The sequence below is a fragment of the Theropithecus gelada genome, chromosome 8 (assembly GCF_003255815.1).
Source record: "Theropithecus gelada isolate Dixy chromosome 8, Tgel_1.0, whole genome shotgun sequence".
Taxonomy (NCBI): domain Eukaryota; kingdom Metazoa; phylum Chordata; class Mammalia; order Primates; family Cercopithecidae; genus Theropithecus; species Theropithecus gelada.
The window spans coordinates 27,146,420-27,171,605 of record NC_037676.1 but is presented as its reverse complement, the minus strand read 5'-3'; the positions used below and the strand labels follow the sequence as shown (position 1 = coordinate 27,171,605).

Sequence of the window (25,186 nt, the reverse complement as noted above, 5' to 3'; positions counted from 1 at the left end):
TGCATTTAGGCCAGGCATGGTGGCTCATGCCTTTAATCCCAGTACTTTGGGAGACTGAGGCAGGAGGATCACTTGAGGTCAGGAATTTGAGTGCAGTCTGGGCAACACGGCAAAACCCTGTCTCCACTAACAATACAAAAATTAGCTGGGTGTGGTGGCACATGCCTGTGGTGGGTGCGGGGGAAGCGGGAGGATGGCTTGAACCTAGGAGGCAGAGGTTATAGTCAGCCAAGATCGCACCACTGCACTCCAGGCTGAGCAACATAGTGAGACTGTCTCAAAAAAAAAAAAAAAAGAAAAGAAAAGAAAAGAAAAAAAAGGAAAATGCATTTAAAGTAACTTTGGAAAACATGAATTAAGAACTTTTCCTTTCCTAATTAAAAAACAGCGAATTGACTACCTAATAAAGCCAGTAATTGTGACTAGGGAGCATTATCACTGCATAGCAGTTTCCCAAATCGTGGCTCCGAAGCCCTGTGGATCTTTCAGCACATTATGCAAGTCTTTGGCACGAAGTAGAAAGGACTAAGGGTGAAATTAAAAGTTCATATATAGTAGTAAGGATTTAGAAAAGAGATGAAGATACACACTCAAGGAAAATTAATATAAAATGGATGTCAGCTGGGAGAGGAAAAAGTACGTACTCAGGAATAAATCACTTTTATAGCTCTGCTTTAAAGCTCTATTACTTTCTGTTTAAATGTACTTTCAAGTGTTATGTTGCAAAAAAAAAAAAAAGCAGAGAGAGAGATGAGCTTCTTTAAACAGGGCCATCTGAATTCTGTAGGGCCAGTTTTGTTGGGCTGGATGAGGCTTATCATAGACATGTGTACTGATGCCCAAGGGAATGGGGGAGCTTAGAGCAAAGCAGTAAAATTGTCAGTGAAGCCATTAACTGAGAAAAATAACTTTATGAGGCTTATCACATGAGCCATTATGGCGTGCTTCTGCCTGGTCTCCAGGCCGTGATAGGCAAGGAGTGGAAGAGAAGTCCAAGGGAGAATGGGGAATTTGAAGGACAATAAAAATGGATGGTGATGCATGCTGAGAAATTATCAGCACAGTCAGACATTTCTCCTGCTTCGAAAACACAAAACCCAAAGCTAAGCCATCCCCATGGGCTTTTGACATTAACCATCTGTCAAACACTAGCAGGGCTTGCTTAAGTGAAAGCATTCATTATAAATTAAAAAGTTAAGAAGTTGTACTAATTAAGGCTGAAAGGGAAACCAGAGTACGTTAAGCAATGATGGAAGAATTAGCGCTTCGTGAACGGGGCTCTTAAGTGTGTCTGTCTATTCTTGTGTTTTTTTGTAAATATACTAATTATAATCACTATTTATGTTTTGTAGTTTTGATAAAGAGTATAAGGCATCATTAAATCCCCCAAAAAGTATGCTGTGATATATGACTCATGCCGGTGATGAGCTTGCCAAAGACAAGCTTGGCTGTTTGGGATACAAGGCGGGTGTGACTCAGTTCTCCTCTCCACAGGATAGTAGTTCGCCCTCATCGGCCTCCTAAGTGATGCAAGATGATTGTGAAAATGAAGAAATAGGCCGGGCATGGTGGCTCATGCCTGTAATCCCAGCACTTTGGGAGGCCAAGGTGGGCGGATCACAAGGTCAGGAGATTGAGAGCATCCTGGCTAACACGGTGAAACCCTGTCTCTACTAAAAATACAAAAAAAAAAAATTAGCCAGGCGTGGTGGCGCGCGCCTGTAGTCCCAGCTACTCAGGAGGCTGAGGCAGGAGAATTGCTTGAACCCGGGAGGCGGAGGTTGCAGTGAGCCAAAATCACACTACTGCACTCCAGCCTGGGTGACAGAGCGAGACTACGTCTCAAAAAAAAAAAAAAAAAGAAGAAGAAGAAGAAGAGAAGAGGAAATGGGTACTGAGGAAATCCAATCAGGGGAACAAAGGAAAGTGAGGGTAAAACTCTGGTAACTGCAGCCATAGAGTGAATTTGTTACGCCAGACATAGCCCAGGTGTGATTCCAGTGCAGAAAATCATGTATTCATTTGATACATGAATGTTACCAGAAAGGGGTCTGGATCTAGACCCCAAAAGAGAGTTCTTGGATCTTGTGCAAGTTCGTAAAGTGAAAGCAAGTTTCGTAAGAAAGTAAAGAAATAAAAGAATGGCTACCCCATAGAGCAGCTCCGAGGGCTGCTGGTTGCCGATTTTTATGGCTATTTCTCGATTATATGCTAAACAAGGAGTGGATTATTCATGCCTCCCCCTTTTAGACCATATAGGATAATTTTCTGACGTTGCCATGGCATTTGTAAACTGTCATGGCGCTAATGGGAGTGTAGCAGTGAGGATGACCACAGGTCACTCATGTCGCCATCTTGGTTTTGGTAGGTTTTGGCCGGCTTTTTTATTGCAACGTGTTTTATCATTAAGGTCTTTATGACCTGTATCTTGTGCTGACCGCCTATCTCATTCTGTGACTTAGAATGCCTTAACCATCTGGGAATGCAGCCCAGTAGGTTTCAGCCTCATTTTACCCAGCCCCCCTTCAAGATGGAGTTGCTCTGGTTCAAACACCTCTGACAGAAAGTTCCCCCATCATTTAGACAGGTTTATGGAGGAAGATTTCAGGAGGACCTAGAGAAGTGGGTGAGCAGGACAAACTTAGGGGAGCACCTTCTAAAGACAAAGACGAAAGTGACATACCCCCAAACCCTGACCCTCAAACCTAGGAGGTTACCTGAGACCTGAACACTTGAAGATTCCTCGCTCCTATTATCAGGAAAGAGGCTTTGTTAAATGGAAAGGGCAGGAAGAGAGAAGATAATGGGAGAATAAAAGAGGACACGTGGCCGGGGGGCAGTGGCTCATACCTGTCATCCCAGCACTTTGGGAGGCTGAGATGGGAGAATAATTGAGGCCAGGAGTTTGAGACCAGCCTGGGCAACACAGCAAGATCCCATCTCTACAATAAAACGTTTTTGAATTAGCTAGGCATGGCAGGGGCATGCACCTGTAGTTCCAGCTACTCTGGAGGCTGAGGTGGGAGGATCACTTGAGCCCGGGAGTTTGAAGCTGTAGTGAGCCATGATCTCACCACTGCACTCCAGTCTGGGTGACAGAGTAAGTCCCTATCTTAAAAAAAAAAAAAAGTACAGGTAATATTCCTTAGTTCATCTCTCTGGGGATGTGGCTCTCAGATCACTGACACCAGCCTCCCTTTTCGCGTATCATTACTTAAGCCTACAGATGTGAGTGCTCTCTCCAAAAACAGAACCATACTTGGGGAAACGGTTTCACATCTTCCACATGTTGCGGTGAGCTTGTCATGTTTCCTATTCGATGAGTTTGAGTTTTCAAAGCCCGCCCCCTTGCAAGTGTACCTGATTTGCTCTTCTGCTTTTGATTCTAAAGCGGACCCCAAGTGCTGCCTTAGAACCACTTAGTCTAACCATTTTTTGGGGTGAATGATTGATGAACGATGGGCTGGGCAAGGTGGCTTACACGTGTAATCCCAGAACTTTGGGAGGCTGAAGCAGGAGGATCACCTGAGGTCAGGTGGCCAACCTGGTGAAACCCCGTCTCTACTAAAAATACAAAAATTAGCTGGGTGTGGTGGTGGGCACCTGTAATCTTAGCTACTTGGGAGGCTGGGGCAAGAGAATCACTTGAACCCAGGAGGCAGAGGTTACAGTGACTTGAGATCGCACCATTGTGCTCCAGCCAGGGTGACAGAGCAAGACTCTGTCTCAAAAAAAAGAAAGGATGGGAATAAAGCTTAGACCTGATTGCTAATCCTTTACAGTTTTGAAGGCTCCTTATGAAAATTATGTAAATGTCAAGACACTCCCATTACAATTAGTTATGAGAACAAGATTCCATATAAAACAAAGCAATTAAAAATATAAACTCCGGCCGGGCACAGTGGCTCATGCCTGTAATCCCAACACTTTGAGAGGCCGAGGAGGGCGGATCACAAAGTCAGGAGATGGAGACTGGCCTGGTCAACATGGTGAAACCCCATCTCTACTAAAAATACAAAAATTAGGCATGGTGGTGCATGCCTGTAATCCCAGCTACTTGGGAGGCCGAGATCACACCACTGCACTCCAGCCTGGGTGACAGAGCAAGACTGTCTCAAAAAAAAAAATATATATATATATACACACATACACACATACACACACATACTGTGGAGTTTATATATATATGTGTGTGTATATATATGTGTGTGTATATATATAAATTCCACAGTGTGTGTGTATATATATGTATATATACATATATATATATATAAAAACTCCACAGTAGTCAGATACCATCTTCATTAAACTTCAAAGATTTTCAACCTTGTGTAAAGACATACAATATATATATTTTTTAATTTTTTTTTTTTTTTTTTTTTTGAGACAGAGTTTCGCTCTTGTTGCCTAGGCTGGAGCGCAATGGCGCAATCTCGGCTCACTGCAACCTCCACCTCCCAGGTTCAAGTGATTCTCCTGCCTCAGCCTCCCGAGTTGCTGGGACTACAGGCACCTGCCACCACGCTCAGCTAAGTTTTGTATTTTTAGTAGAGACGGGATTTCGCCATGTTGGCCAGGCTGGTCTCACATTCCTGACCTCAGGTGATCCACCCACCTTGGCCTCCCAAAGTGCTAGGATTACAGGCATGAGCCACTGTGCCCAGCCCTATATTTTAAATTTTAACAGCAGTTCCATGTAATTCTTAGGGAAGAAAGGAGCTGTCTTCTTGAGGGAGAGACTACTAAACTCATAGGGAAGGAGGAGGCCTTGAGAGCAAGGATGTCAGCAGACTCTAGGCCTTCAGAGACAGGGAAAACCTGCTCGACTAGAGATTAGAGGAAGAATTTGTTGTTTCTGCTCCTGGAAGGGAAGAGGAGGAGGAGGAGGAGCGGGAGTAGGGCGGAAAGAGGTAGGAGGAGGAGGAGGAGAGAAGCCAAGATTAGGTAGGGGAGAGAGGTAGGAACAGTATTAGATACCACCTGTTCCAATTAAACCTGTTTGCCGTTACTGGGATGTAAATACCTGCCTCCATCTCTGCAGCAAATTCTACTCCATTTACACATGGAAGCAAGATCTTAGAAGTCTAGAAAGCTAAGAAAATGAACACTCCTTAGGACAATTCACAGAAAATAAGGAGATGGGCTTTGAACTTCCGAGGCCCTGGAATTGGGCTAAGAGGACCCTAGCTGACATCTTGTTTCTTTTCTTTGTTTTTTCCTTTATCAAGTATAAATACAAATACCTCTTGTCTAACACTGAACTTTTACTTGGGAGTTAGGTGTCCTCACTTTCTAGGTCCTGGTTCAGCCATGGATTTCAAAAAACCTGCCATTTCAGAGCATTCACTTAAATACAAGTAACAAAAGTCTTTAATTGCCTGCTTACTCTAATTGCCTTAGATTAGACCTTATCTTTTTCTGTCCTCTGCTAATTCCAGCCTCTGAAATTACTTTCTTCACCTCTTTCCAGGGATAACTTTACTCTTAGAGTCCTGATTTTTAAAAGTGCTTCTTCAGGCTTTCTCACCTTTTTTCCTTCACTCAAAAGAGGAAAAAAAAGAAAAGAAAAGAAAAAACAGGAATATACTCTACAGTGATTCCTGGATCATATTGTGGAATGAACAATGGTTTAAGAATCAGGAAACCCCAGTTCTAGTATCAACTCTGCCACTAATGAGTAGTCACTCAAATCCCCTGAGTCTTTGTTTCCTCATTTATAAAATGAGAGTTTGGTGGGTGCAGTGGCTGGGTAATCCCAGGGACACAGGAGGCTGAGGTGGAAGGATGGTTTGAGGTCAGGAGTTTGAGACCAACCTGGACAACATAGCGAGACCCTGTCTCTACAAAAAAAAATAAAATAATTAGCCAGGCGTGGTGTCGCATGCCTGTAGTCCCAGCCACTTGGGAGGCTGAGGTAGGAGGATCACTTGAGCCCAGGAAGTTAAGGGGGCAGTGAGCCATGATTGTGCCACTGCATTCCAGCCTGGGTGACAGAGCACTTAAATAAATAATAAATAGTAGTAATAAAATAAAAAAAATTACATTCGTGAATCCTAATTTTAAACCAATACAAACTATTTTCTGTTTCCAATCTTTTTCTTTGAACTTTAGGAAGTATAATGAACCAAAACAGAAGAATTTATAAAACAGTTTCTGTAGAAGGTTCCTTGCAGGCAGTCTTTAATATACTTCTTATCAAATTCTGATGCACTCCTCAGGTATTTGGGGTTTTTAAAATTTAAATTAATTTTTTTTTTTTTGAGACGGGTCTCACTCTGTCACTCAGGCTGGAGTGCAGTGGTGTGATCACAGCTCACTGCAGCCTCAACAACTCCCAGAGCTCAGGGGATCCTCCCACCTCAGCGTCACAGGTAGCCAGCACCTGTGCACCACCAAGTCTGGCTAATTGTGATTTTTTAGGGGGGTATTTTTTTGTAGAAACAGGGTCTCGCTATTTTGCCGGGGCTGGTCCCAAATTCCTGGCCTCAAGCAATCCTCCTGCCTCAGCCTCCCAAAGTGCTGGGATTACAGGAATGAGCCACTCTGCAATGCCAGGTGTTCATTCTATAACAATGTCTGTCTGGTTTGAATGTGCAGAACCAAAAATATCCGTGGGAGATATTTTTAATTATTTCATTCAACCAATGACATTCCTGGGAATTCCATTTGGAAAGAGGAGTAAGAAAGAATATGGGATTTGCAGTCAGACAGACCTGGGTTCTTGTACTAAACAGTATGACTTCGGATGTTACTTAACCTCTCTAAGCCTCAGTTTCTTTGTCTGTAAAATGGGAATAATGACACCTACCTAAATCCCAGGTCTATATTAAGCATGTAATACGTGTTTGTGCTGTCATTCAGTATCATATTATTTTTCTATTTTCTTTCTTTCTTTCTTTCTTTTTTTTTGGGGGGGAGGACGGGGTCTCACTCTATGCCCAGGCTGGAGTACAGTGGGGCCATCTCAGCTAACTGCAACCTCTGCCTCCTGGGTTCAAACAATTCTCCTGCCTCAGCCTCCCAAGTAGCTTGGATTACAGCCACTTGCCACCATGCCCGGCTGATTTTTGTACTTTTAGTAGAGATGGGGTTTCACCGTATTGGCCAGACTGGTCTCAAACTCCTGACCTCAAGTAGTCCATTTGCCTCAGCCTCCCAAAGTGCTGGAATTACGGGCATGAGCCACCACACCCAGCCTACTTTGCTTTCTAAGGACACAGATTGGGATGCAAATAGCCTAGGTTCAATGCCCATCGTACCACTATTTTAGTAGTCTGGTGATTTTGGCCAAGTTGTGTGACCTCTCTGAGCCTCTTTTTCCTTATCTGTAAAATGGAGTTAGTAACAAGACTAACTAACGTCACTCAATTGGGAGAAGGATGTAAAGCATTTAGCATAGTACCTAGCTCAAAGCCAGTAGTGGTAATAGTAGTAGTAACAGCAGTAAAAATCATACTAAGCCATCACCCGAGCCCACAATGAAAGACAAGAGAAATCTGATGCTGAGCTGCCGCTGAGAGATAGATGGAGGAGGGACCTGCCAGGCAGCCAGAAAGCGTTGGCGGGAGGCCCTGGTCCATGGAACAAGAGTCTCCTTTTCGCTTTTTCCTTGACCTTTCCCATTTATCTTCTTCTTCCCCCCTTTGTCTTTTCTCTTCCTTACAGTCAGTTTTTTCTTTTCTTTTCTTTATTTTTTAGACAGAGTCTCACTCTGTTGCTCAGGCTGGAATGCAGTGGTGCGATCTTGGCTCACTGCAGCCTCCGCCTCCCAGGTTCAAGCAATTCTCATGCCTTAGCCTCCCAAGTAGCTGGGATTCCAGGTGTGCACCACCATGCCTGGCTAATTTTTGTACTTTTAGTAGAGCCAGGGTTTCTCCATGTTGCCCAGGCTGGTCTCGAGCTACTGGTCTCAAGCGATCTGCCTGCTTCAGCCTCCCAAAGTGCTGGGATTACAGATGTGAGCCACCACACCTGGCCCTTATAGTCAGTTTCCACTGTGTAAGAAACAGTTGCATCAATAGCTATGTGGAATGTAAGCCATATATTTTCAGCTCCTGCATGGCCTCCATATAGCCTTGTGCCTGTGTGTGTATTCCTCATCATTGTGGTGGTCCTTGTTTTTTCTTTTTCTTTTTTTAGAGACAGAGTCTCGCTCTGTTGCCCATTCTGGAGTGGAGCAGTGCAATCAGAGCTCACTGCAGCCTTGACCTCCTGGGCTCAAGCGATCTTCCTGCCTTAGCCTCCCAAGTAGCTAGGAATACAGATGCACGCCACCACACCTGGCTAATTTTTCAATTTGTTGTAGAGACAGGGTCTCACTATGTTGCCCAGGCTGTTCTTGAACTCCTGGCCAAAAGCAATCCTCCCGCCATGCCTCCCTGAACACTGGGATGACAGGTGTGGGTCACTGCACCTAGCCAGTGTTTTGTTTTTTACTCCATATTCCTAGACTGAAGAGTACATGTGTGTTGAACTCAGTGCCATGAATTATATGCTATGTGCACTCCACTGCCTGAGAACTACAATCTTGGTTGTTGTTAATTTTTTATACCTAAGAGATGAAAAAGCCTCCTTGGCAAGAATCCTGGGGGCAAAATCAACTGTCAGGCGAGCCCGCTACTTGGAGTCTTTGCATTTCTCCTTTGCCTGGAAGAGAGCTGAGTTTACTTGTTCTGTCTTGTTGCCTCTCGTTTCATCAGGCTATCCGTAATAAATTACTGTGATATTTCCAATGGAAATGATTCTACCTGCTCTCTTCACTGAGCATTTAGACCAATGCCAGATGGCTATTTGTTTTTATTTTAACACAAAATATTTGACACAAATTAACTTCTGTTTAGGACCTACCAGAAGAGAACTGTGTTTGTGATTTATATAATATTATTAGTTATATACATATTTGTTATAACATGCTTTAGTTACTCTTACCATTGGGGTTTAATATATATGTATGTAGGCTGGATGCAGCAGCTTATGCCCATAATCCCAGCACTTCGGGAGGCTGAGGCAGGGGGATCACTTGAGTCCAGGAGTTTGAGACCAGCCTGGGCAACATAATGAGACCCCCTCAGTCTCTACAAAAAATGAAAGTTAGCTAGGTATGGTGGTACACACCTGTGGTCCCAGCTACTGGGGAGGCTCAGGTTGGGGGGATTGGTTGAGCCTCAGAGGTTGAGACTGCAGTGAGTTATGATTGCACCACTGCACTTCAGCCTGGGTGACAGTGAGACCCTCTCTTAAATATATATATATATATATAAATTTATATATTTATATATTTATAAATATATATATAAATAACATAAAATAAGATATATGTATGTACCGTGTGTGTGTGTGTGTGTGTGTGTGTGGTGTGTGTTTAGTAATATGGTACTTTACCACAAATTACACTGGAAGTCGATTTTGTAAGACACAGATGTTTTGAAATATTAGTTCACAATGATTACTAACAACCAACCACTCAGACCTTATGGCCTATTTCACCTACTTGGAAGCATGAAAGATATAGTCACATAGTCTTGGATTTAAATTTCAAAACACTGGCTCAAGTTGCTTAGCCTTCCTCTGCAGCTAAAAATATTACCCCAAGGTTACTTAAAAGATAAACATAAAGCCAGGCCTATGGATTCTTTAAAACTGCGTTGGTTATTTCTTTCTAACACCTTGCCTTTATTTCCGCCAGAAGCAAACGCTGGGAGTGAAAGGGAATGTTTTGCTTATAGGTGTTGGCCAAATCGGGGGCCCTCTGGAAGGTGTCCAGACAGGACTGAGCAGCTTTCTGGGCTCCTGATCAGACAGGAGACAGCAGGGGTCCTTCTCCAGAATTCCTAGATGGAAAGTCCTTGAAGCAACTCCATCCTGAGGATTAAGCATCCTCTCAACCGGATGAAGCTGGGACTGGGACTAGCATCAGCCTCTTAGTCCTTCTTCTTAGAGGAAGGCCCCCCCGGGGAGGACCTCCTCAACCATCTCCTCTGCACTCAGAGGCTTTGTCTCTACCCATGACCTCAGCCCCCAACCTGTGCTTTAGGCAATTTACAGGGGTAAGTTTAAACTGTGCTTGCACTGCTAAAACCAATAACTTCTGATTTTATGTTTTTCAAACACAATAATCCATATTTATATACAATATTACCACATCACTCTGATAGCAGCAGGAGGCAGCCAAATGCCTGGGCAGATAGGGGTGGATCCCTGGTGGAATCCCACCACCAACCCGTAGACAGTCGAAAGCCTGAAAGCCATGCTACGAGTCAAATCCACAGACCTACTGAGAATCTGTCTTCCCGTTTGGCGTGCTTTCCCCTCATTGATCCCCAGCCTTCACCTATTTTACATGTACCTACCCTTTTCTAATTGGTTTTCTACACTGTTGTGCCCACCTTTGAATGGTGTCTCTGCTTTAACCTTTTTTGTGTACTCACAAACCAATCAGCATGCACTCCCCATTCTGAGTCCATAAAAAGCCCTGACCCAGCCACATGGGGAGAGAGAAACCACCCAACTGTGGGGGTGGGGAACCTCCTCACCCCTCTGCATCCCCTCTCCGCTGAGAGCTGCTCTGTCCTCAATAAAATGATCTGCCCTCAGGCCAGGCACGGTGGCTCACACCTATAATCCCAGCACTTTGGTAGGCCAAGGCAGGCAGATCACCTGAGGTCAGGAGTTCAAGACCAGCCTTGCCGACATGGTGAAACCCCATCTCTACTAAAAACACATACAAAAGAATTAGCTGGATGTGGTGGCAGGTGACTGTAATCCCAGCTACTCGGGAGGCTGAGGCAGGAGAATCATTTGAACCTGGGAGGCAGAGTTTGCGGTGAGCCAGGATCACACCATTGCACTCCAGCCTGGGCAGAAAGAGTGAAACTCTGTCTCAAAAAAAAAAAAAAAAAAAAAAAATCTGCCCTCATCACCCTTTATTGTCAGCCTGACCTCATTCTTCTTGGATGCTGGACAAGAGCTTAGGATCCACCGAGTGTGGGTACCCAAAAAGGCTGCCACACTGGCCTTTTGCCCTCACTAGTGGAGGGCAGCTGCCCCACGCAACAGGCGCAGGGGCCAATGAGTGCTAATATACTGCCATCCATTGGGCTATGGACAACGGAACTAAAAGAGCTAATCAGCACACTGATGCCCCCTCTGGGGCTTCAGGGTCGTGGGCACCCTTGTCCAGGAGCCACCACGTTCCCTTGAGGTAACATGCCTGGCCTGGCTGCAGGCCCTGCACATGGAGCTTGCTCCTGTGTTGGCGCTTAGAGTGGCCGACTGGGTTCCGCACTCACTCACTCGCATGCTCCCTCCCGCAAGGGGCTGAGCACAGCAGGCTGAGTAGACAGGGTGCCCCTGCTGCAAGTCTGGCAAAGGGGCCAAGAAAAATCCTGCATCGACTACTCAACTGGGAATCATCATAAAACGTTGAGATGGAGATTTTTTTAAAGGGAGGAGGTGAATCTTCTACAAAGTGAAGACTGTCACAAAAAGTGAAGATGTGGTAAGATTCTTTACCACATCACAGGCTTGTGGTGAAGAAGAAATGAATTAATAAATGCATGTTAGCACAATGCCTGGCTGTCAGGTATTTGCAGTTATTACCGTCATTGCTATTCCTAGAAGAGGGACTGGCACAAAGCAGGTGCTGTCATTGTTGTTACTATATTTATCTATTTTCCGTATCCACATACTTCTTTACTTAATGTGTTCACTTCACTGATCCTCGGGTTGATCCAGTGGTATTGTTTGCATCAGTGATCATTTGCAGATATCTGCAAATAACATGAATGGAGAACAAACAAAAAAATCAATCAGGGGCTGGGTGCAGTGGCTCACACCTGTAATCCCAGCACTTTGGGAGGCCAAGGTGGGCGAATCACCTGAGGTCAGGAGTTCAAGACCAGCCTGGCCAACATGGTGAAACCCTGTCTCTACCAAAAATACAAAAATTAGCTGGGCTAATTTGCCACGTGGTGGCAGGCGCATGTAATCCCAGCTACTCAGGAGGCTGAGGCAGAAGAATAGCTTGAGCCCAGGAGGCAGAGGTTGCAGTAAGCTGAGATTGCGCCACTGCACTCCAGCCTGGGCACCAGAGTGAGACTCCATCTCAAGAAAAAAAAAAAGAAAGAAAGAAAAGAAAAGAAAAAAAAAATCAATCAAGGAGTGAAAAACACAGGTCTGTAGACAAGCTAGTATACACAGGCTGTTCCTGTTTCTACCTCTTCTTGGGCCTTAGCCTCCTGTGGGACCCTTGTCTTTCTTGGGCCCCTCACCCTCAGTAGCCTCTTGGCATTCTCACCCATTTCTCTGCGCCCAGTAAAATGACATCCAGTCTGAAAATAGGGATTTTCTATCCCCATCTAAAGTTCACTTGCAAGGTGGTTTCAGCCATTGCCCTGAGATGAGAAAGAAGAAGGAAGCATTGGTATGTGTATCATTAATGAACAAGGATTTTACAGGCACTGAACTAGCCCTAGGGAGATAATCATAAGATAACAGCCCCTGCCCTCGAGAACTTCCAGGCTACAAGGGAGAGCTTCTGGCCCAGCAAGGGAAAAGTCCCAGGAATCTGGGGCGGGCAGTTGTATTAAGGTTCTTGCCTCTCCCCAGTGGGACTGGAAACCTAGTGGGAAATGTCAGGTTGGAGGTACCTCAGGGACCACAAGTATACGAGTTCAGAAGAGGTCTGAATAGATGGGCCCGGAGCCCAGGGGAATAGCAGGGCGACAGAAACACATCCAGCCATGGAAGATTCAGGCACTGATTGGCCAGGAAGCAGGCCAAGAACAGAACCCTGGCGAATTCCAATGCCAAACACATTGCCTTGCATTTCTCTTCTATTTCCTTCCCTTTAAAGACACAATAACGGCACATCAGGATATTGTGTAAATACCTCTAGAAAAAGAACAGAAAGCTCAACTAATGAGAAAAATATCTTTGAATTACCTGATCCCATCCCTCTTTATAGGGACAGATGGGGGATTGGAAAATTCTTTTGTTGTTGTTGTTGTGTTTTTTTGTTTTGTTTTGTTTTTGCTTTTGTTTTTGTTTTTGTTTTTGACAAAGTCTCACTGTGTTGCCCAGGCTGGAGTGCAGTGGTGCGGTCTCAGCTCACTGCAACCTCCGCCTCCCGAGTTCAAGTGATTCTCCCATCTCAGCCTCCCAAGTAGCTGGGATTACAGGAGTGCACCACCATGGCTAGCTAATTTTTTTGGCATTTTTAGTACAGATGGGGTTTCACTATGTTTGCCAGGTTGGTCTCCAAAGCCTGACCTTAGGTGATCCGCCCACCTTGGCCTCCCAAAGTGCTGGGATTACAGGCGTGAGCCACCATGCCTGGCCGGAATATTCTTACGATGGTGTTCCAGGGCAGCACTAGGAATGCTGATAGATGGCATGGCCATTGGCAACGTCCACCTACCAAAAAGCGGAGGGGCCTGCACAATCATAAAGGATCATTCATGTTGGCGTCGTTTGTAGGAGCAGGACGTTGAAAATGGCCCAAATAATCTATTGGTATGGTTCATCTGCTCTACAGCCATTGAAAGACTAGGGAAGTTCTTCGTGTATTGATTTGGGTTTTTTGTTGTTGTTGTTGTTGTTATTTTGTTTTGTTTTGAGATGGAGTCTCACTCCGTTGCCCAGGCTGGAGTGCAGTGGTGCGATCTCAGCTCACTGCAACCTCCGCCTCCCAGGTTCAAGCGATTCTCCTGCCTCAGCCTCCTGAGTAGCTGGGATTACAGGTGCCCACCACCACGCCCAGCTAATTTTTGTATTTTTAGTAGGGATGGGGTTTCACCATGTTGGCCAGGCTGGTCTCGAACTCCTGACTTCAGGTGATCCGCCCACCTCGACCTCCCAAAGTGCTGGGATTACAAGCGTGAGCCACTACACCCGGCCTCGTGTATTGATTTGTAACAGTCACACACACACAGACACACACACACACACACACACACACTCCATACATAGTCTCACATATATAGTGAGCAAACAGCAGTGGTGTTCACAGCGTGCTACCAATTGTGTTAAAAAGGAGAGTGGGATGGTACATTTGCATTTTATGTCTACATTTGCTCACATGCATACACAATATCACTGGAAGTAGACAAAACAAAAAACAAAACAGAAAAACAAAAAAACACAACCCTGGTAACTTTGAGAAAGGGAATTAGGAGGCTCAAGGATGAGGTGGGAGCAGATTTTTCGCTGAATGCTTTTGTACCTTTTGAATATTGAACTATGTAGAAAAGTAACCTATTCAAAAAATAAACAAGCTTAATTATTTTCAAAGAGACAAGCAAAAATAATCCCTGAGGAGCCATAGGAAAATGCCCTTTAGGGAAGATTCTCACGGAGAATAGAGGTGTCGTGAAATGTGCCTTGCTGTGTCTCGAGGTGCTCAGAAGTTAAACCATGTGAAACTCGGCCTGAGTTATCCCGCTAAGGTGCTTCTTGCTGTGAAGTCTATGTGCTGTGAAGACGGACCTTTCTGGGGGAAGAAGGTGGGGGTGGATTCACAGCCAGGGGAAAAGATCAGAAGGAAAGAAAAGGTTTGGGAGACCCCAACATTGGTATAGAAGAAACTTCTAGTTATCATTTCAACCAGATAGTCCGGTGCTATAGAGCAGGATCGAGAACTGTAAGATTTTTACCCTTTTATAGAACTTCCCCATGTTTTCTCCCTTAAATCTTGTCTTTTCTCTTGTAATAATGGACATGAAAGTCTCAAAATGAAGAGGGTCTGTGAGCTTGTGTTCCGGGACCACAAGAAATGGTGGCCGGAAGGAGACCATCTTCCTTGAGCCCATCTTGGAGGGAAGAGAAATGCCATAGTCTGGATGGGTGGTGACAGCTACCAAGAGGAGAGGAGAGCAGGGGAAGCCCTGGGACCTGCCATGGTGAAATGGGAGGGCTGTGAGGAGCCTGCCTGGACCTGTGAACTGCCCGGGGACTCAGGAGAAAGGGGTTCTGCAAATGCAGTGACAGATAAGCATTACTCGGTAATAGGATTAAATTTGAAACTCTTACAGGTGAGATGTGACTAGCCCATTCTTGTATCACAGAGAGCTAGGCTTTTTCTTCATTCAACAGGTATTATTTTATTTTATTTATTTATATTTTTTGAGATGGAGTTTCACTCTTGTTCCCCAGGCTGGAGTGCAATGGCGTGGTCTTGCTTGCTGTGACCTCCATCCCCCAGGTTCAAAAGATTCTCCTGCCTCAGTCTCCTGAGTAGCTGGGATTACAGGCACCCACCACCATGCCCAGCTAATTTTTTTCGTTTTTAGTAGAGACAGGGTTTCTACTAGACCATGTTGGCCAGGCTGGTCTCAAACTCCTGATCTCAGGTGATCCGCCCGCCTCGGCCTCCCAAAGTGCTGGGATTACACGTATGAGCTACTGCACCTGGCCATTCAACAGGTATTATTTTATCTTCATTGTTACTAAAAGAGCATAGAGGAACCTTCCTGTTTATTTTCTTACCTCATGCTGATCTTGAAACAACAATGAAAATGCTTCCACTACAGGGATCTTAATCAACACCAAACACTTCAAACGAGGGAAGATTATTTACTCCCATCTCTTCCCCCTTTTCCTTTTTGATGCTGACAACTTGCTACTTTAACCCCAGTTTTGCCCCGTCTTTCCCAGAAAAAATCAACAAACATGTCTGCATCTACTATAGGCAGACACCTGTCGATTCAATGAAGTGTAAGCTTCCAGCTTTGGCTGGGCACAGTGGGCGTGTAATCCCAGCACTTCGGGAGGCCAAAGCAGGAGGATTGCTTGAGTTCAGGAGTTCAGGACCAGCCTAGGCAACATAGGGAGACCCTCATCTCTAAAAAAAAAAAATGTAAAAAATTTAGCCAGGCATCGTGGTGTACATCTGTGGTCCCAGCTACTCGGGAGGCTGACATGGGAGGATTGCTTGAGCCCAGGAGGTCAAGGCTGCAGTGAGCTATGATTGTGCCACTGAACTCCAGCCTGGGAGACCGAGTGAGACCCTGTCTCAAAAATAAAATACAGATTTCAGTTTTGCTTTCAGAGAGTTTGCAGTCTCACTGGGGGACAAAGAATTACACTTAGAAGTGAGTACTAATGCTTTAGAGCATATGTTCAACACGAAGCCAGAGAAGTCGATAATAAAGGCTTCGGGAATCCACCTGCTGTAAACATCCTGTGGATGGAGACACGCAAGCTTCTTGCAGGAAGGCAGGCCTGGAAGGACCGGTTAGACTTACGGGAGGACTACAGAGAGCACTTCAGGCAGGTGTGGAGCTTCCTTGTGGAATGAGAGGGAGCCCGTTAGCTGGAGGGGAGGACCACGGAGTTGTCATCGGTGGATGTCATTGCTGAGTCAATGAAAGTCTAAAGTAGGATTTTCCCAGACTTACGGAAACCCTGTGTATTGCAAACATACCCGCCACAGTGTTAGAGAGATAACAACGACTCTGACCAGACTCCTGTGACTTGGCAGCTTAGTATGGAGTAACGGGGGGGCATTGTGCTCAGGGGAGGCTACGGTATCTGTGTTCAGCCCAATCCTCTTAGGTCTCTCCTTGCACAGTTGGAACCAAGATAAGGGCGAACTTTAAAGAGTGCCTCACTCTCTCTCCCTTCAAGCTCAACTCGGATTATTTCTTTCTTTTCCTCTCTCCATTCTCTTCGCTTTCCTGCTCACGGCCAGATGTCGAGGAGAAATCCCTTCCCACTGTGAGTTTTGGTTGTGATGTCAACCTGTGACATTTGCCTTTTTAGAGAGATCAAGCGCATGCATTGATTAATGGAGAGTGTAAATTATGGGAACAGGCTGGGCACGGTGGCTCACGCTGGTAATCTCAGCACTTTGGGAGGCAGAGGCAAGAGGATCAAAGAATTCAAGACTAGCCTGGACAACATAGGGAGACCTCATATCTAAAAAATATCTATTTTTAAAAATATTTAAAATTAAAATATGGAAATGATGCCAATAGTCTCATCTAAAAATCCCAAGTTTCTAGCTCCAGCTGTGACGCTTTTTAGCTGTGTGAACTTGGACTGTCACTCAAATTCCTCAGTTTCACTTATCTGCAAAATGAAACTTATTAATACTATCCTCTCTACTGCATGTGATCTTGAGGTTCAGATGAAATAATGTGAGAGCACTTTGGACGCTAAAGACCGTATTATTTGTAGCTCAGGGTGAAGACTGCATGGGGGCAGAGGGAAGTGAAGTTGGGAAATCTCAATAAATCCCAGTTAGCCCTATACTTTTATAAAATTGTTTTATGTCGTTAAAAATAAGTTTAACTAGATAGCTCCCTTGGTGTTTTAATAACTCTCGCTTTCATGATTCCTTTTTCCTTTCTAGATGTCCCTAAGTTCCAGCTCTCCCCTAAAAGTTCCAGCTCATCTCGCCTGGCCTCCTCCTGAGTCAGTGGGACTCCCAGCCACTGCCACCACAGCTGAAATTCTCATGCAGCATCTTCAGAGGCACCCTGGGCCCCAGGCATGACTCATCCAGGTTCCAGAGCCAAAGCGGACTGAACAACATAGAAAGACTTCTATTATAGAAATGACAAGATGCTTTGCACAGTGGAGAGCTGAATTTACTTGGCTCCTATTAGAAACTTTCAGCTTAAGTACTTATTGTGGTAGTGAGTCCTACAGTATTTCAGTAAAAAGGAATTCATGGCATAAATGTGGACAGATTTACGGATGTAGAAACATGATGATAGATATCATGAGGTTGGTGATGGGACATATAACGGCACCACTGGTAGTACCAGGTGGGTGAGGCAGGTCCCAGAAGGATACAGGCTCATTCCCAAGGCTGCATGAGCAGTTGAATGGAGGGGCTGTTTACCGTGGTATCTTAATTTGCTAGGGCTGCACCAGAGACCAAGAACCTTCAACAACAGGAATGTATTTCCTTGCAGTTCTAGAAGCTAGACACCCAGGATCTGGCAGGGCTGGTTTCTCCTGAGGCCTCTCTCTGGGCTTGTAGATGCCATCTTCTCCCTGCATCCTCAAGTGGTCATCCCTCTGTATATGTCTATGTCTAAATTTCTCCTCCTCCTCCTCCTCCTCCTCCTCTTCTTCTTCCTTCTTCCTCCTCCTTCTTCTTCTTCCTTCTTCTTCCTCCTCTTTCTCTTCTTCTTCTTCCTCCTCCTCCTCCTTCTTCTTCTTTCTTCTCCTTTCTTCTCCTCCTTCTCCTTCTTCTTCTTCCTCTTCTTTTTTTTTCCTTTTTGAGATGGAATTTCACTCTTGTTGCCCAGGCTGGAGTGCAATGGCACCTCAGCTCACTGCAACCTCTGCCTCCCAGGCTCAAGCAATTCTCCCACCTCAGCCTCTGGAGTAGCTGGGATTACAGGCACCCACCACCGTGCCCAGCTAATTTTTTGTATTTTTAGTAGAGATGGGGTTTCGCCATGTTGGCCAGGCTGGTCTCAAACTCCTGACCTCAGGTGATCCACCCACCGCAGCCTCCCAAAGTGCTGGGATTACAGGCGTGAGCCACGGTGCCTGGCCTTAATTTCTTCTTAAAAGGACGCCAGTCCTATTGGGTTACCGCCCACCCTAACCACCTCATTTAACCCTAACCACTTCTTTAAACACTCTATCTCCAAATACAGTCACATTCTGGGGTCCCGGGGGTTAAGATTTCAGCATAGAATTTGTGGGAGACATAGTGTAGCCCATAACATATGCTGTGGGCAGAGTTAAGAGAATGAAGAAGGAGCCAGGTGCAGTGGCTCACGCCTGTAATCCTAGCACTTTAGGAGGCTGAGGTGGGCGTATCGCTTGATCCCCTGAGTTCAAGACCAGCCTGGGCAACATGGTGAAACCCCATCTCTACCAAAAAAAAAGAAGAAAGAAAAGAAAAAAGTAGCTGGACATGGTGGTACACGCCTGTAGTCTCAGCTACTTGGGAAGCTGAGGCATGATGAGAATCGCTTGAGCCCGGAAGGCAGAGGTTGCAGTGAGCCAAGATGGCACCACTGCACTCCAGCCTGGGCAACAATGTGAGACTCTGTCTCAAAATAAATAAATAAAAAGAGCATGAAGAAGGGCTGGTGAAGTGCCCAGGAATTGGCAACAGCAGAAAACTTTATCATCCCTTAGGCTGGAGAGGCAAAGGAGAGAGAGAAGGTGGAGTTGCTGGGATCAGTGAAGAGCTGTAGCCACGGAAGAGGGGCTGTCCACCAGGACATGTGTGGTGTGGCCGAGCAACACAGCCACATCAAAACTGAGGCCTGGGAGCTGGGTGCAGTGGCTCACACCTGTAATCCCAGCACTTTGGGGGGCCAAGGTGGGAGCACTAGAGCCTAGGAGTTTGAGACCAGCCTGGGCAACATTGTGAGACTCCATCTCTAGAAAACAAAACCAAACAACAACAAAGAAACCCCAAGGCCTAGCAGGGAGGGAAGATGGAGAAGACCCCACCTCTCTCCCTTCCCAGCCTTCCTCACTTTCAATAGCACCTCCCTTTGATCAAACCCATCTGGGTTTGGACCTCCTGGGCCCAAGCCATCCTCCCACCTCAACCTCCTGAGTAGCTGGGACCACAGGCACATGCCACCTGGCTAATTGTTCTTTGGCTTTTTGTAGAATCAAGGTCTCCCTACGTTGCTCAGGCTGATCTTGAACTCCCGGCTCAAACTATCCTCCCATCTTGGCCTCATAAATTGTTGGGATTACAGGTGTGAGCCCCTGCACCCAGCTAACATCTGTTTTTCTATCATTCTGCTTTAACTAGATTAGAATCCTAGAGTCTGGGTGCAGTGGCTCACACTTGTAGTCCCAGCAATTTCGGAGGCTGAGGTGGGTGGATCACTTGAGGCCAGGAGTTTGAGACCAGCCTGGCCAACATGGGGAAACCCCATCTCTACTAAAAATAGAAAAATTAGCCGGATGTGGTGGCAGGCACCTGTAGTCCCAGCTACTCGTGAGGCTGAGGCAGGTGAATCGCTTGAACCCAGGAGGTGGAGGTTGCAGTGAGCCGAGATCGTGCCACTGCACTCCAACGTGGGTGACAGAGTAAGACTCTGTCTCAAAACAAAACAAAAACACTCACACACACGTTTGCCAAGCTTGTAATGTTGAACACTTATGTCCTTGCGCTACATACTGTAAATATATACTTTGGCATGGTTTAAGATAGTGGCCTGGCAGTTCCCTGGGTACATACTTGCTTCTTGCTTTATCCGTGTTGTTGGAAAAGACGTGAAATCACACTTTTTTGTGCCTGCACAATTGGAGAATGTTAACTTTCTTGATGGTTGCTTTTCTTTTTCCTTTTCTTTTCTTTCATTCTCCTTCCCCCAGCCACCCTCACCCCCATCACACACCCACCCCCACACACACACCCCGGCCTCCTCCTCCTTTTTTCATTTTTTTTCATCTGGGCTCTCCTACTTGTGTTGCTCAGTTGCTCAGGCTGGTCTCAAACTCCTGGCCTTGAAACTTCTTCTGTCACATCCACTGTCTGGTTGTTGAAAGGGTCATCTCTTGTAAAATGAAAAAGATGAAAAAATAAAGACACACACACACACACACACACACACACACACACAAAAGATAGTGGCCTGGGCCGGGCGCGGTGGCTCATGCCTGTAATCTCAGCACTTTGGGAGGCCGAGGCGGGTGGATCACAAGGTCAGGAGATCGAGACCATCCTGGTTAACACAGTGAAACCCCATGTCTACTAAAAATACAAAACATTAGCCGGGCATGCTGGCGGGCAGGCGCCTGTAGTCCCAGCTACTCGGGAAGCTGAGGCAAGAGAATGGGGGGAACCCGGGAGGCGGAGCTTGCAGTGAGCCGAGATCACGCCACTGCACTCCAGCCTGGGCGACAAGGCAAAACTCAGTCTCAAAAAAAAAAAAAAAAAAAAAGATAGTGGCCTGGGCGGAAGGCCCCGGACACAGGGGTATTGATGCCCAAATGATAGGCGGGTTCAGTTGATTTGTTTGTCCTATCCAGGGTGAAGCGAATGTGTCTCCCTGAGTCGAGACCTTGTATTCCTCCCATGTGTTCCAAAAGAAGACGGCTGTCAGGAAGGGTTTCCTCCTGGGCTGCCCCCAGAAGCCAGGGACAGACAGATAAGCTGGGATGGCCTGTAGCTCCGTGCATCTAACCCCCTTTGTCCCAGTGCATTCTTTGATTATATCATGAGCCTGTCACATTGCAGGCAGATGTTTGAATGGGCCAGACCAGAGTCTGTTCACAGCCCCTTTCAGAATAAGCCAAGATCCCCTGGGGCAAGGACGTATCAGGAGAAAGAAGGGCCCCTCCAGTGCCAGAGGCTGCATGTTGTCTCTTTTATTTGAGATAGGATCTCTCTCTGTGGCCCAGGCTGAGTGCAGCGGCACCATCACAGCTCACGGCAGCCTTGACCTCCCAGGCTCCAAGCAGTGCTCCCACCTCAGCCTCCTGAGTAGCTGGGATTACAGGCGTGTGCCACCACACCCAGCTAATTTGTTAATTTTTTGTAGATATGGGGTTTCCCTATGTTGCCCAGGCTGGTCTTGAACTCCTGGGCCCAAGCAATCTTTCCACCTTGGCCCCACAAAGTGCTGGGATTCCAGGCATGAGCCCCCGCGCCCAGCCTGCATGTTGTCTTAAGGAGTATTCGGGTTATCTATTTCTGTGTAATAAACCACCCTGAATGCACTTGCTTGCAAGTCCGTCATTTTCCTCATGAATCTGTGGTTTGGGCTCTGTGGGGAGGTTGTCTCTCTCTCAGAGACAAGACCTCCGACCCACACAGCATCCTCCACGTCCTCTCAACTGAGGGCTGCAGGATCCATGTCCGAGGGGATACAGGGACATGGCTGGAAAGTGGGTGTGTGCCACCCACTGAGAGCTCAGCCGGGACTGAGGGCGGGGCCTCTTTACCTTTCCATGTGGCCTGGGGTTCTCATGGCAGGGGGGCTGGGTTCTAAGGATGAGGGTCCCAAGAGAGAGCCAGATTGACCAGAATCACCTTTGAGGTCCCAGCCTTGGAAGTCTCCTCGTCTCTTCCACCATCCCTAGTTGGCCAGAGGGGCTTGTCCAATTTCAAGCAGAGAGGACGAAGACTTGGGAGAGCTGCAAGGTTCTAGGAGAACATGTGAGATGGGAAATAATCTTGTGATCATTTGGGGGTAGGCTCTGTGCCCCAGGATGGTTCCCTGGGCAACCCTTGCCATACATTGGACACAGACATGTGAGGTAGGCACATCTCCCATTGTGGTAGGAACCAGGTAATGGTTGGTAAACTGTGTTCATATTCATTCACTCAGCAAAACTTTTTTTTTTTTTTTTTTTTTTTTGAGATGAAATCTCGCTCTTGTCCCCAGGCTGGAGTGTGATGGCATGATCTCGGCTCACTGCAACCTCCGCCTCCCAGGTTGAAGCGATTCTCCTGCCTCGGCCCCTCCGAGTAGCTGGGATTACAGGCATGCGCCACCGTGCCCGGCTAATTTTTGTATTTTTAGTAGAGATGGGGTTTCACGATGTTGGCCAGGCTGGTCTCGAACTCCTGACCTCAGGTGATCCACCCACCTCGGCCTCCCAAAGTGCCGGGATTACAGGCGTGAGCCACCGCGCCCGGCCACATTCAGCAAAACTTTATGAATGCCCACTTTGCACCAGACTTCATGCAAGTCTCTGGGAATATAGATATGAGAAAGAAACTGTTCCTGCCTTCAACGCGGTGATCATAGCTGCGAAGGAGACAGAGCGGCCAGGCTGTGAAAGCTCACAGAAGGAAGGAGTGAGCCACTCCACGGGGCATTGCAGAAGTGATGTCCAAGCAGAAACTCCAGATGGGTCAGGCACGGTGACTCACACCTGTCATCCCAGCACTTTGGGAGGCCGAGGCAGGTGGATCACTTGAGGTCAGCAGTTCGAGATCAGCCTGGCCAACATGGTGAAACCCCGACTCTACTAAAAAAGTACGAAATTTGCCGGGCGCGGTGGCTCAAGCCTGTAATCCCAGCACTTTGGGAGGCCGAGGCGGGCGGATCACGAGGTCAGGAGATCGAGACCATCCTGACTAACACGGTGAAACCCCGTCTCTACTAAAAAATACAAAAAACTAGCCGGGCGAGGTGGCGGGCGCCTGTGTCCCAGCTACTCGGGAGGCTGAGGCAGGAGAATGGCAGGAACCCGGGAGGCGGAGCTTGCAGTGAGCCGAGATCGCGCCACTGCACTCCAGCCTGAGGGACAGAGCGAGACTCTGTCTCAAAAAAAAAAAAAAAAGTACGAAATTTAGCCAGGCGTGGTGGCAGGTGCCTGCAGTCCCAGCTACTCAGGAGGCTGAGGCACTAGAATTGCTCAAATCCAAAGGGCAGAGGTTACAGTGAGCTGAGATTGCATTAGTGCACTCCAGCCTGGGTGACAGAGCAAGACTCTGTTGAAGGAAGGAAGGAAAGGAGGGAGGGAAGGAGGGAGGGAGAAACCTGGGATGGGATGAACAGTATTTCATAGTAACTACGAGGTTTGAGTGTACAAGGGGGAGCATTCCACAGAGAGGACGGAGAGGAATAAAGTAAGCCAAATAAAGTAAAGAGACCCCAGGCCAAACCTGGGTGACCAAGCATCCTGGTTTGCCAGGGCTGTCCTGGCGTTAGCACCACAAGATCTACATCCAGGAAACTTCTTGTCACTGTGAGTGGTCCTTGTAAAACATCCAGTGCAGCTGGAGCCCAGAGGAGTGGGGCTGAGTTGCAGCAGGGTTGGAAAAGAGAGATAGCTGAAAAGATAGCCAGGAGCCCAAATGGGAAGCCAGGCTGTGCTAAGGAGTTAAGACTTTATCTCCAACATAGCTGAGCAATCAGGACAGGATTTTAAAGAGGAGAGTGACTTGCTAGGACTTGCATTTGAAAGAGCTCTGACTTCTGGATAATGCAGGAGAGGGGCAACACTGAAGACCAGTTTGGGGCCATCACAGTTTTCCAGGGAAGAGATGCTGCTGACTTGAACTGAAAGTAGTGGAGGAGGGTGGAGAGAATACAAGGAGGTTGTAGAATGTCTTCAGGAGAAATAGCAGAACTTAGAATTTTCTTGGCTGGGTGCGGTGGCTCAGGCCTGTAATCCCAGCACTTTGGGAGGCCGAGGCGGGCAGATCATGAAGTCAGGAGATTGAGACCATCCTGGCCAAGATGGTGAAACCTCATCTCTACTAAAAATACAAAAATTAGCTGGGTGTGGTGGCACGCACTTATAATCCCAACTACTTGGGAGGCTGAGGCAGAAGAATCGCTTGAACCAGGGAGGCTGAGGTTGCAGTGAGCCGAGATGGCGCCACGGTCCTCCAGCCTGGCAACAGAGAAACACGCCATCAAAAAACAAAACAAAAAACAGAGAGACAGAAGGATGCAGACCGAGGGATGGGAGCGTCACCTCCTCAGGACTCTAAGAGGATGGCAGAAGGCTGCTCTCAGAAACAGAGATTTCAAGAGTTTCTTAATCCCTTTGTCACTTGTCCCTACCCTGATTATATTTGCAAAATCCTAAAACCGGAGGACCTATGTAAGTTTCTTTGTGAGCATGACGGACAGTGGAAGCTATGGAGGCAGTGCCCCTGCCATCAGCCAATTTAGGAATGGGAGAGTTCGGGGGATGAAACTCAAGAGAGAGACTGCTGTGGGAAGGGCACTACTGAGAAGACAGGGAACCCGTGAGTTCTGGGGTCCTCGTTCCAAATGACTAGGGAACCCGACAACTAGACCTATGTGGCTGGCCCTCCCAGGTCCAGACAAGCAGAAGCTGGCACCATTAAAAAACCCCAGTGCTGGCTGGGTGAGATGGCTAACACCTGTAATCTAAGCACTTTGGGAGGCCGAGGTGGGTGGATCACTTGAGGTCAGGAGCTCAAGACCAGCCTGGCCAGTGAAACCCCGTTTCTACTAAAAATACAAAAATTAGCTGGGCGTGGTGGTGGGCGCCTGTAATCCCAGCTACTCGGGAAGCTGAGGCAGGAGAATCACTGGAACCCAGGAGGCACAGGTTGCTTTGAGCTGAGATTGCATCACTGTACTCTAGCCTGGGCCACAGAGTGAGACTCTGTCTCCACAAACAAAAAAACTAAACAAACAAACAAAAAACCCAAAAACCACAAAAAAATCCAGTGCCATCTCAAGTTCCTCCTTAACCAGCCAGGTTTACATTCTGATGTGAATCTCGACTTCTCTCCCCTTCGAAGTCTTGATCTTCCCGT

At 46.8% G+C, this 25,186-nt stretch overlaps 1 protein-coding gene across 2 annotated transcripts in view; it reads left to right on the top strand.

The window, feature by feature from the left end:
- Nucleotides 1-17,680, top strand: part of FBXO16 (F-box protein 16) — a 61,336-nt gene extending 43,656 nt beyond the window's left edge. For both annotated transcript variants that reach the window (XM_025394408.1, XM_025394407.1), the window contains 2 exons: nucleotides 16,688-16,713; nucleotides 17,351-17,680. In XM_025394408.1, coding sequence (XP_025250193.1) covers nucleotides 16,688-16,713; nucleotides 17,351-17,360 — 36 coding nt within the window. In that variant the 3' untranslated portion in view covers nucleotides 17,361-17,680. The remainder of the gene's footprint in view (nucleotides 1-16,687; nucleotides 16,714-17,350) is intronic.
- The last annotated feature ends 7,506 nt before the right edge of the window (nucleotides 17,681-25,186 follow it).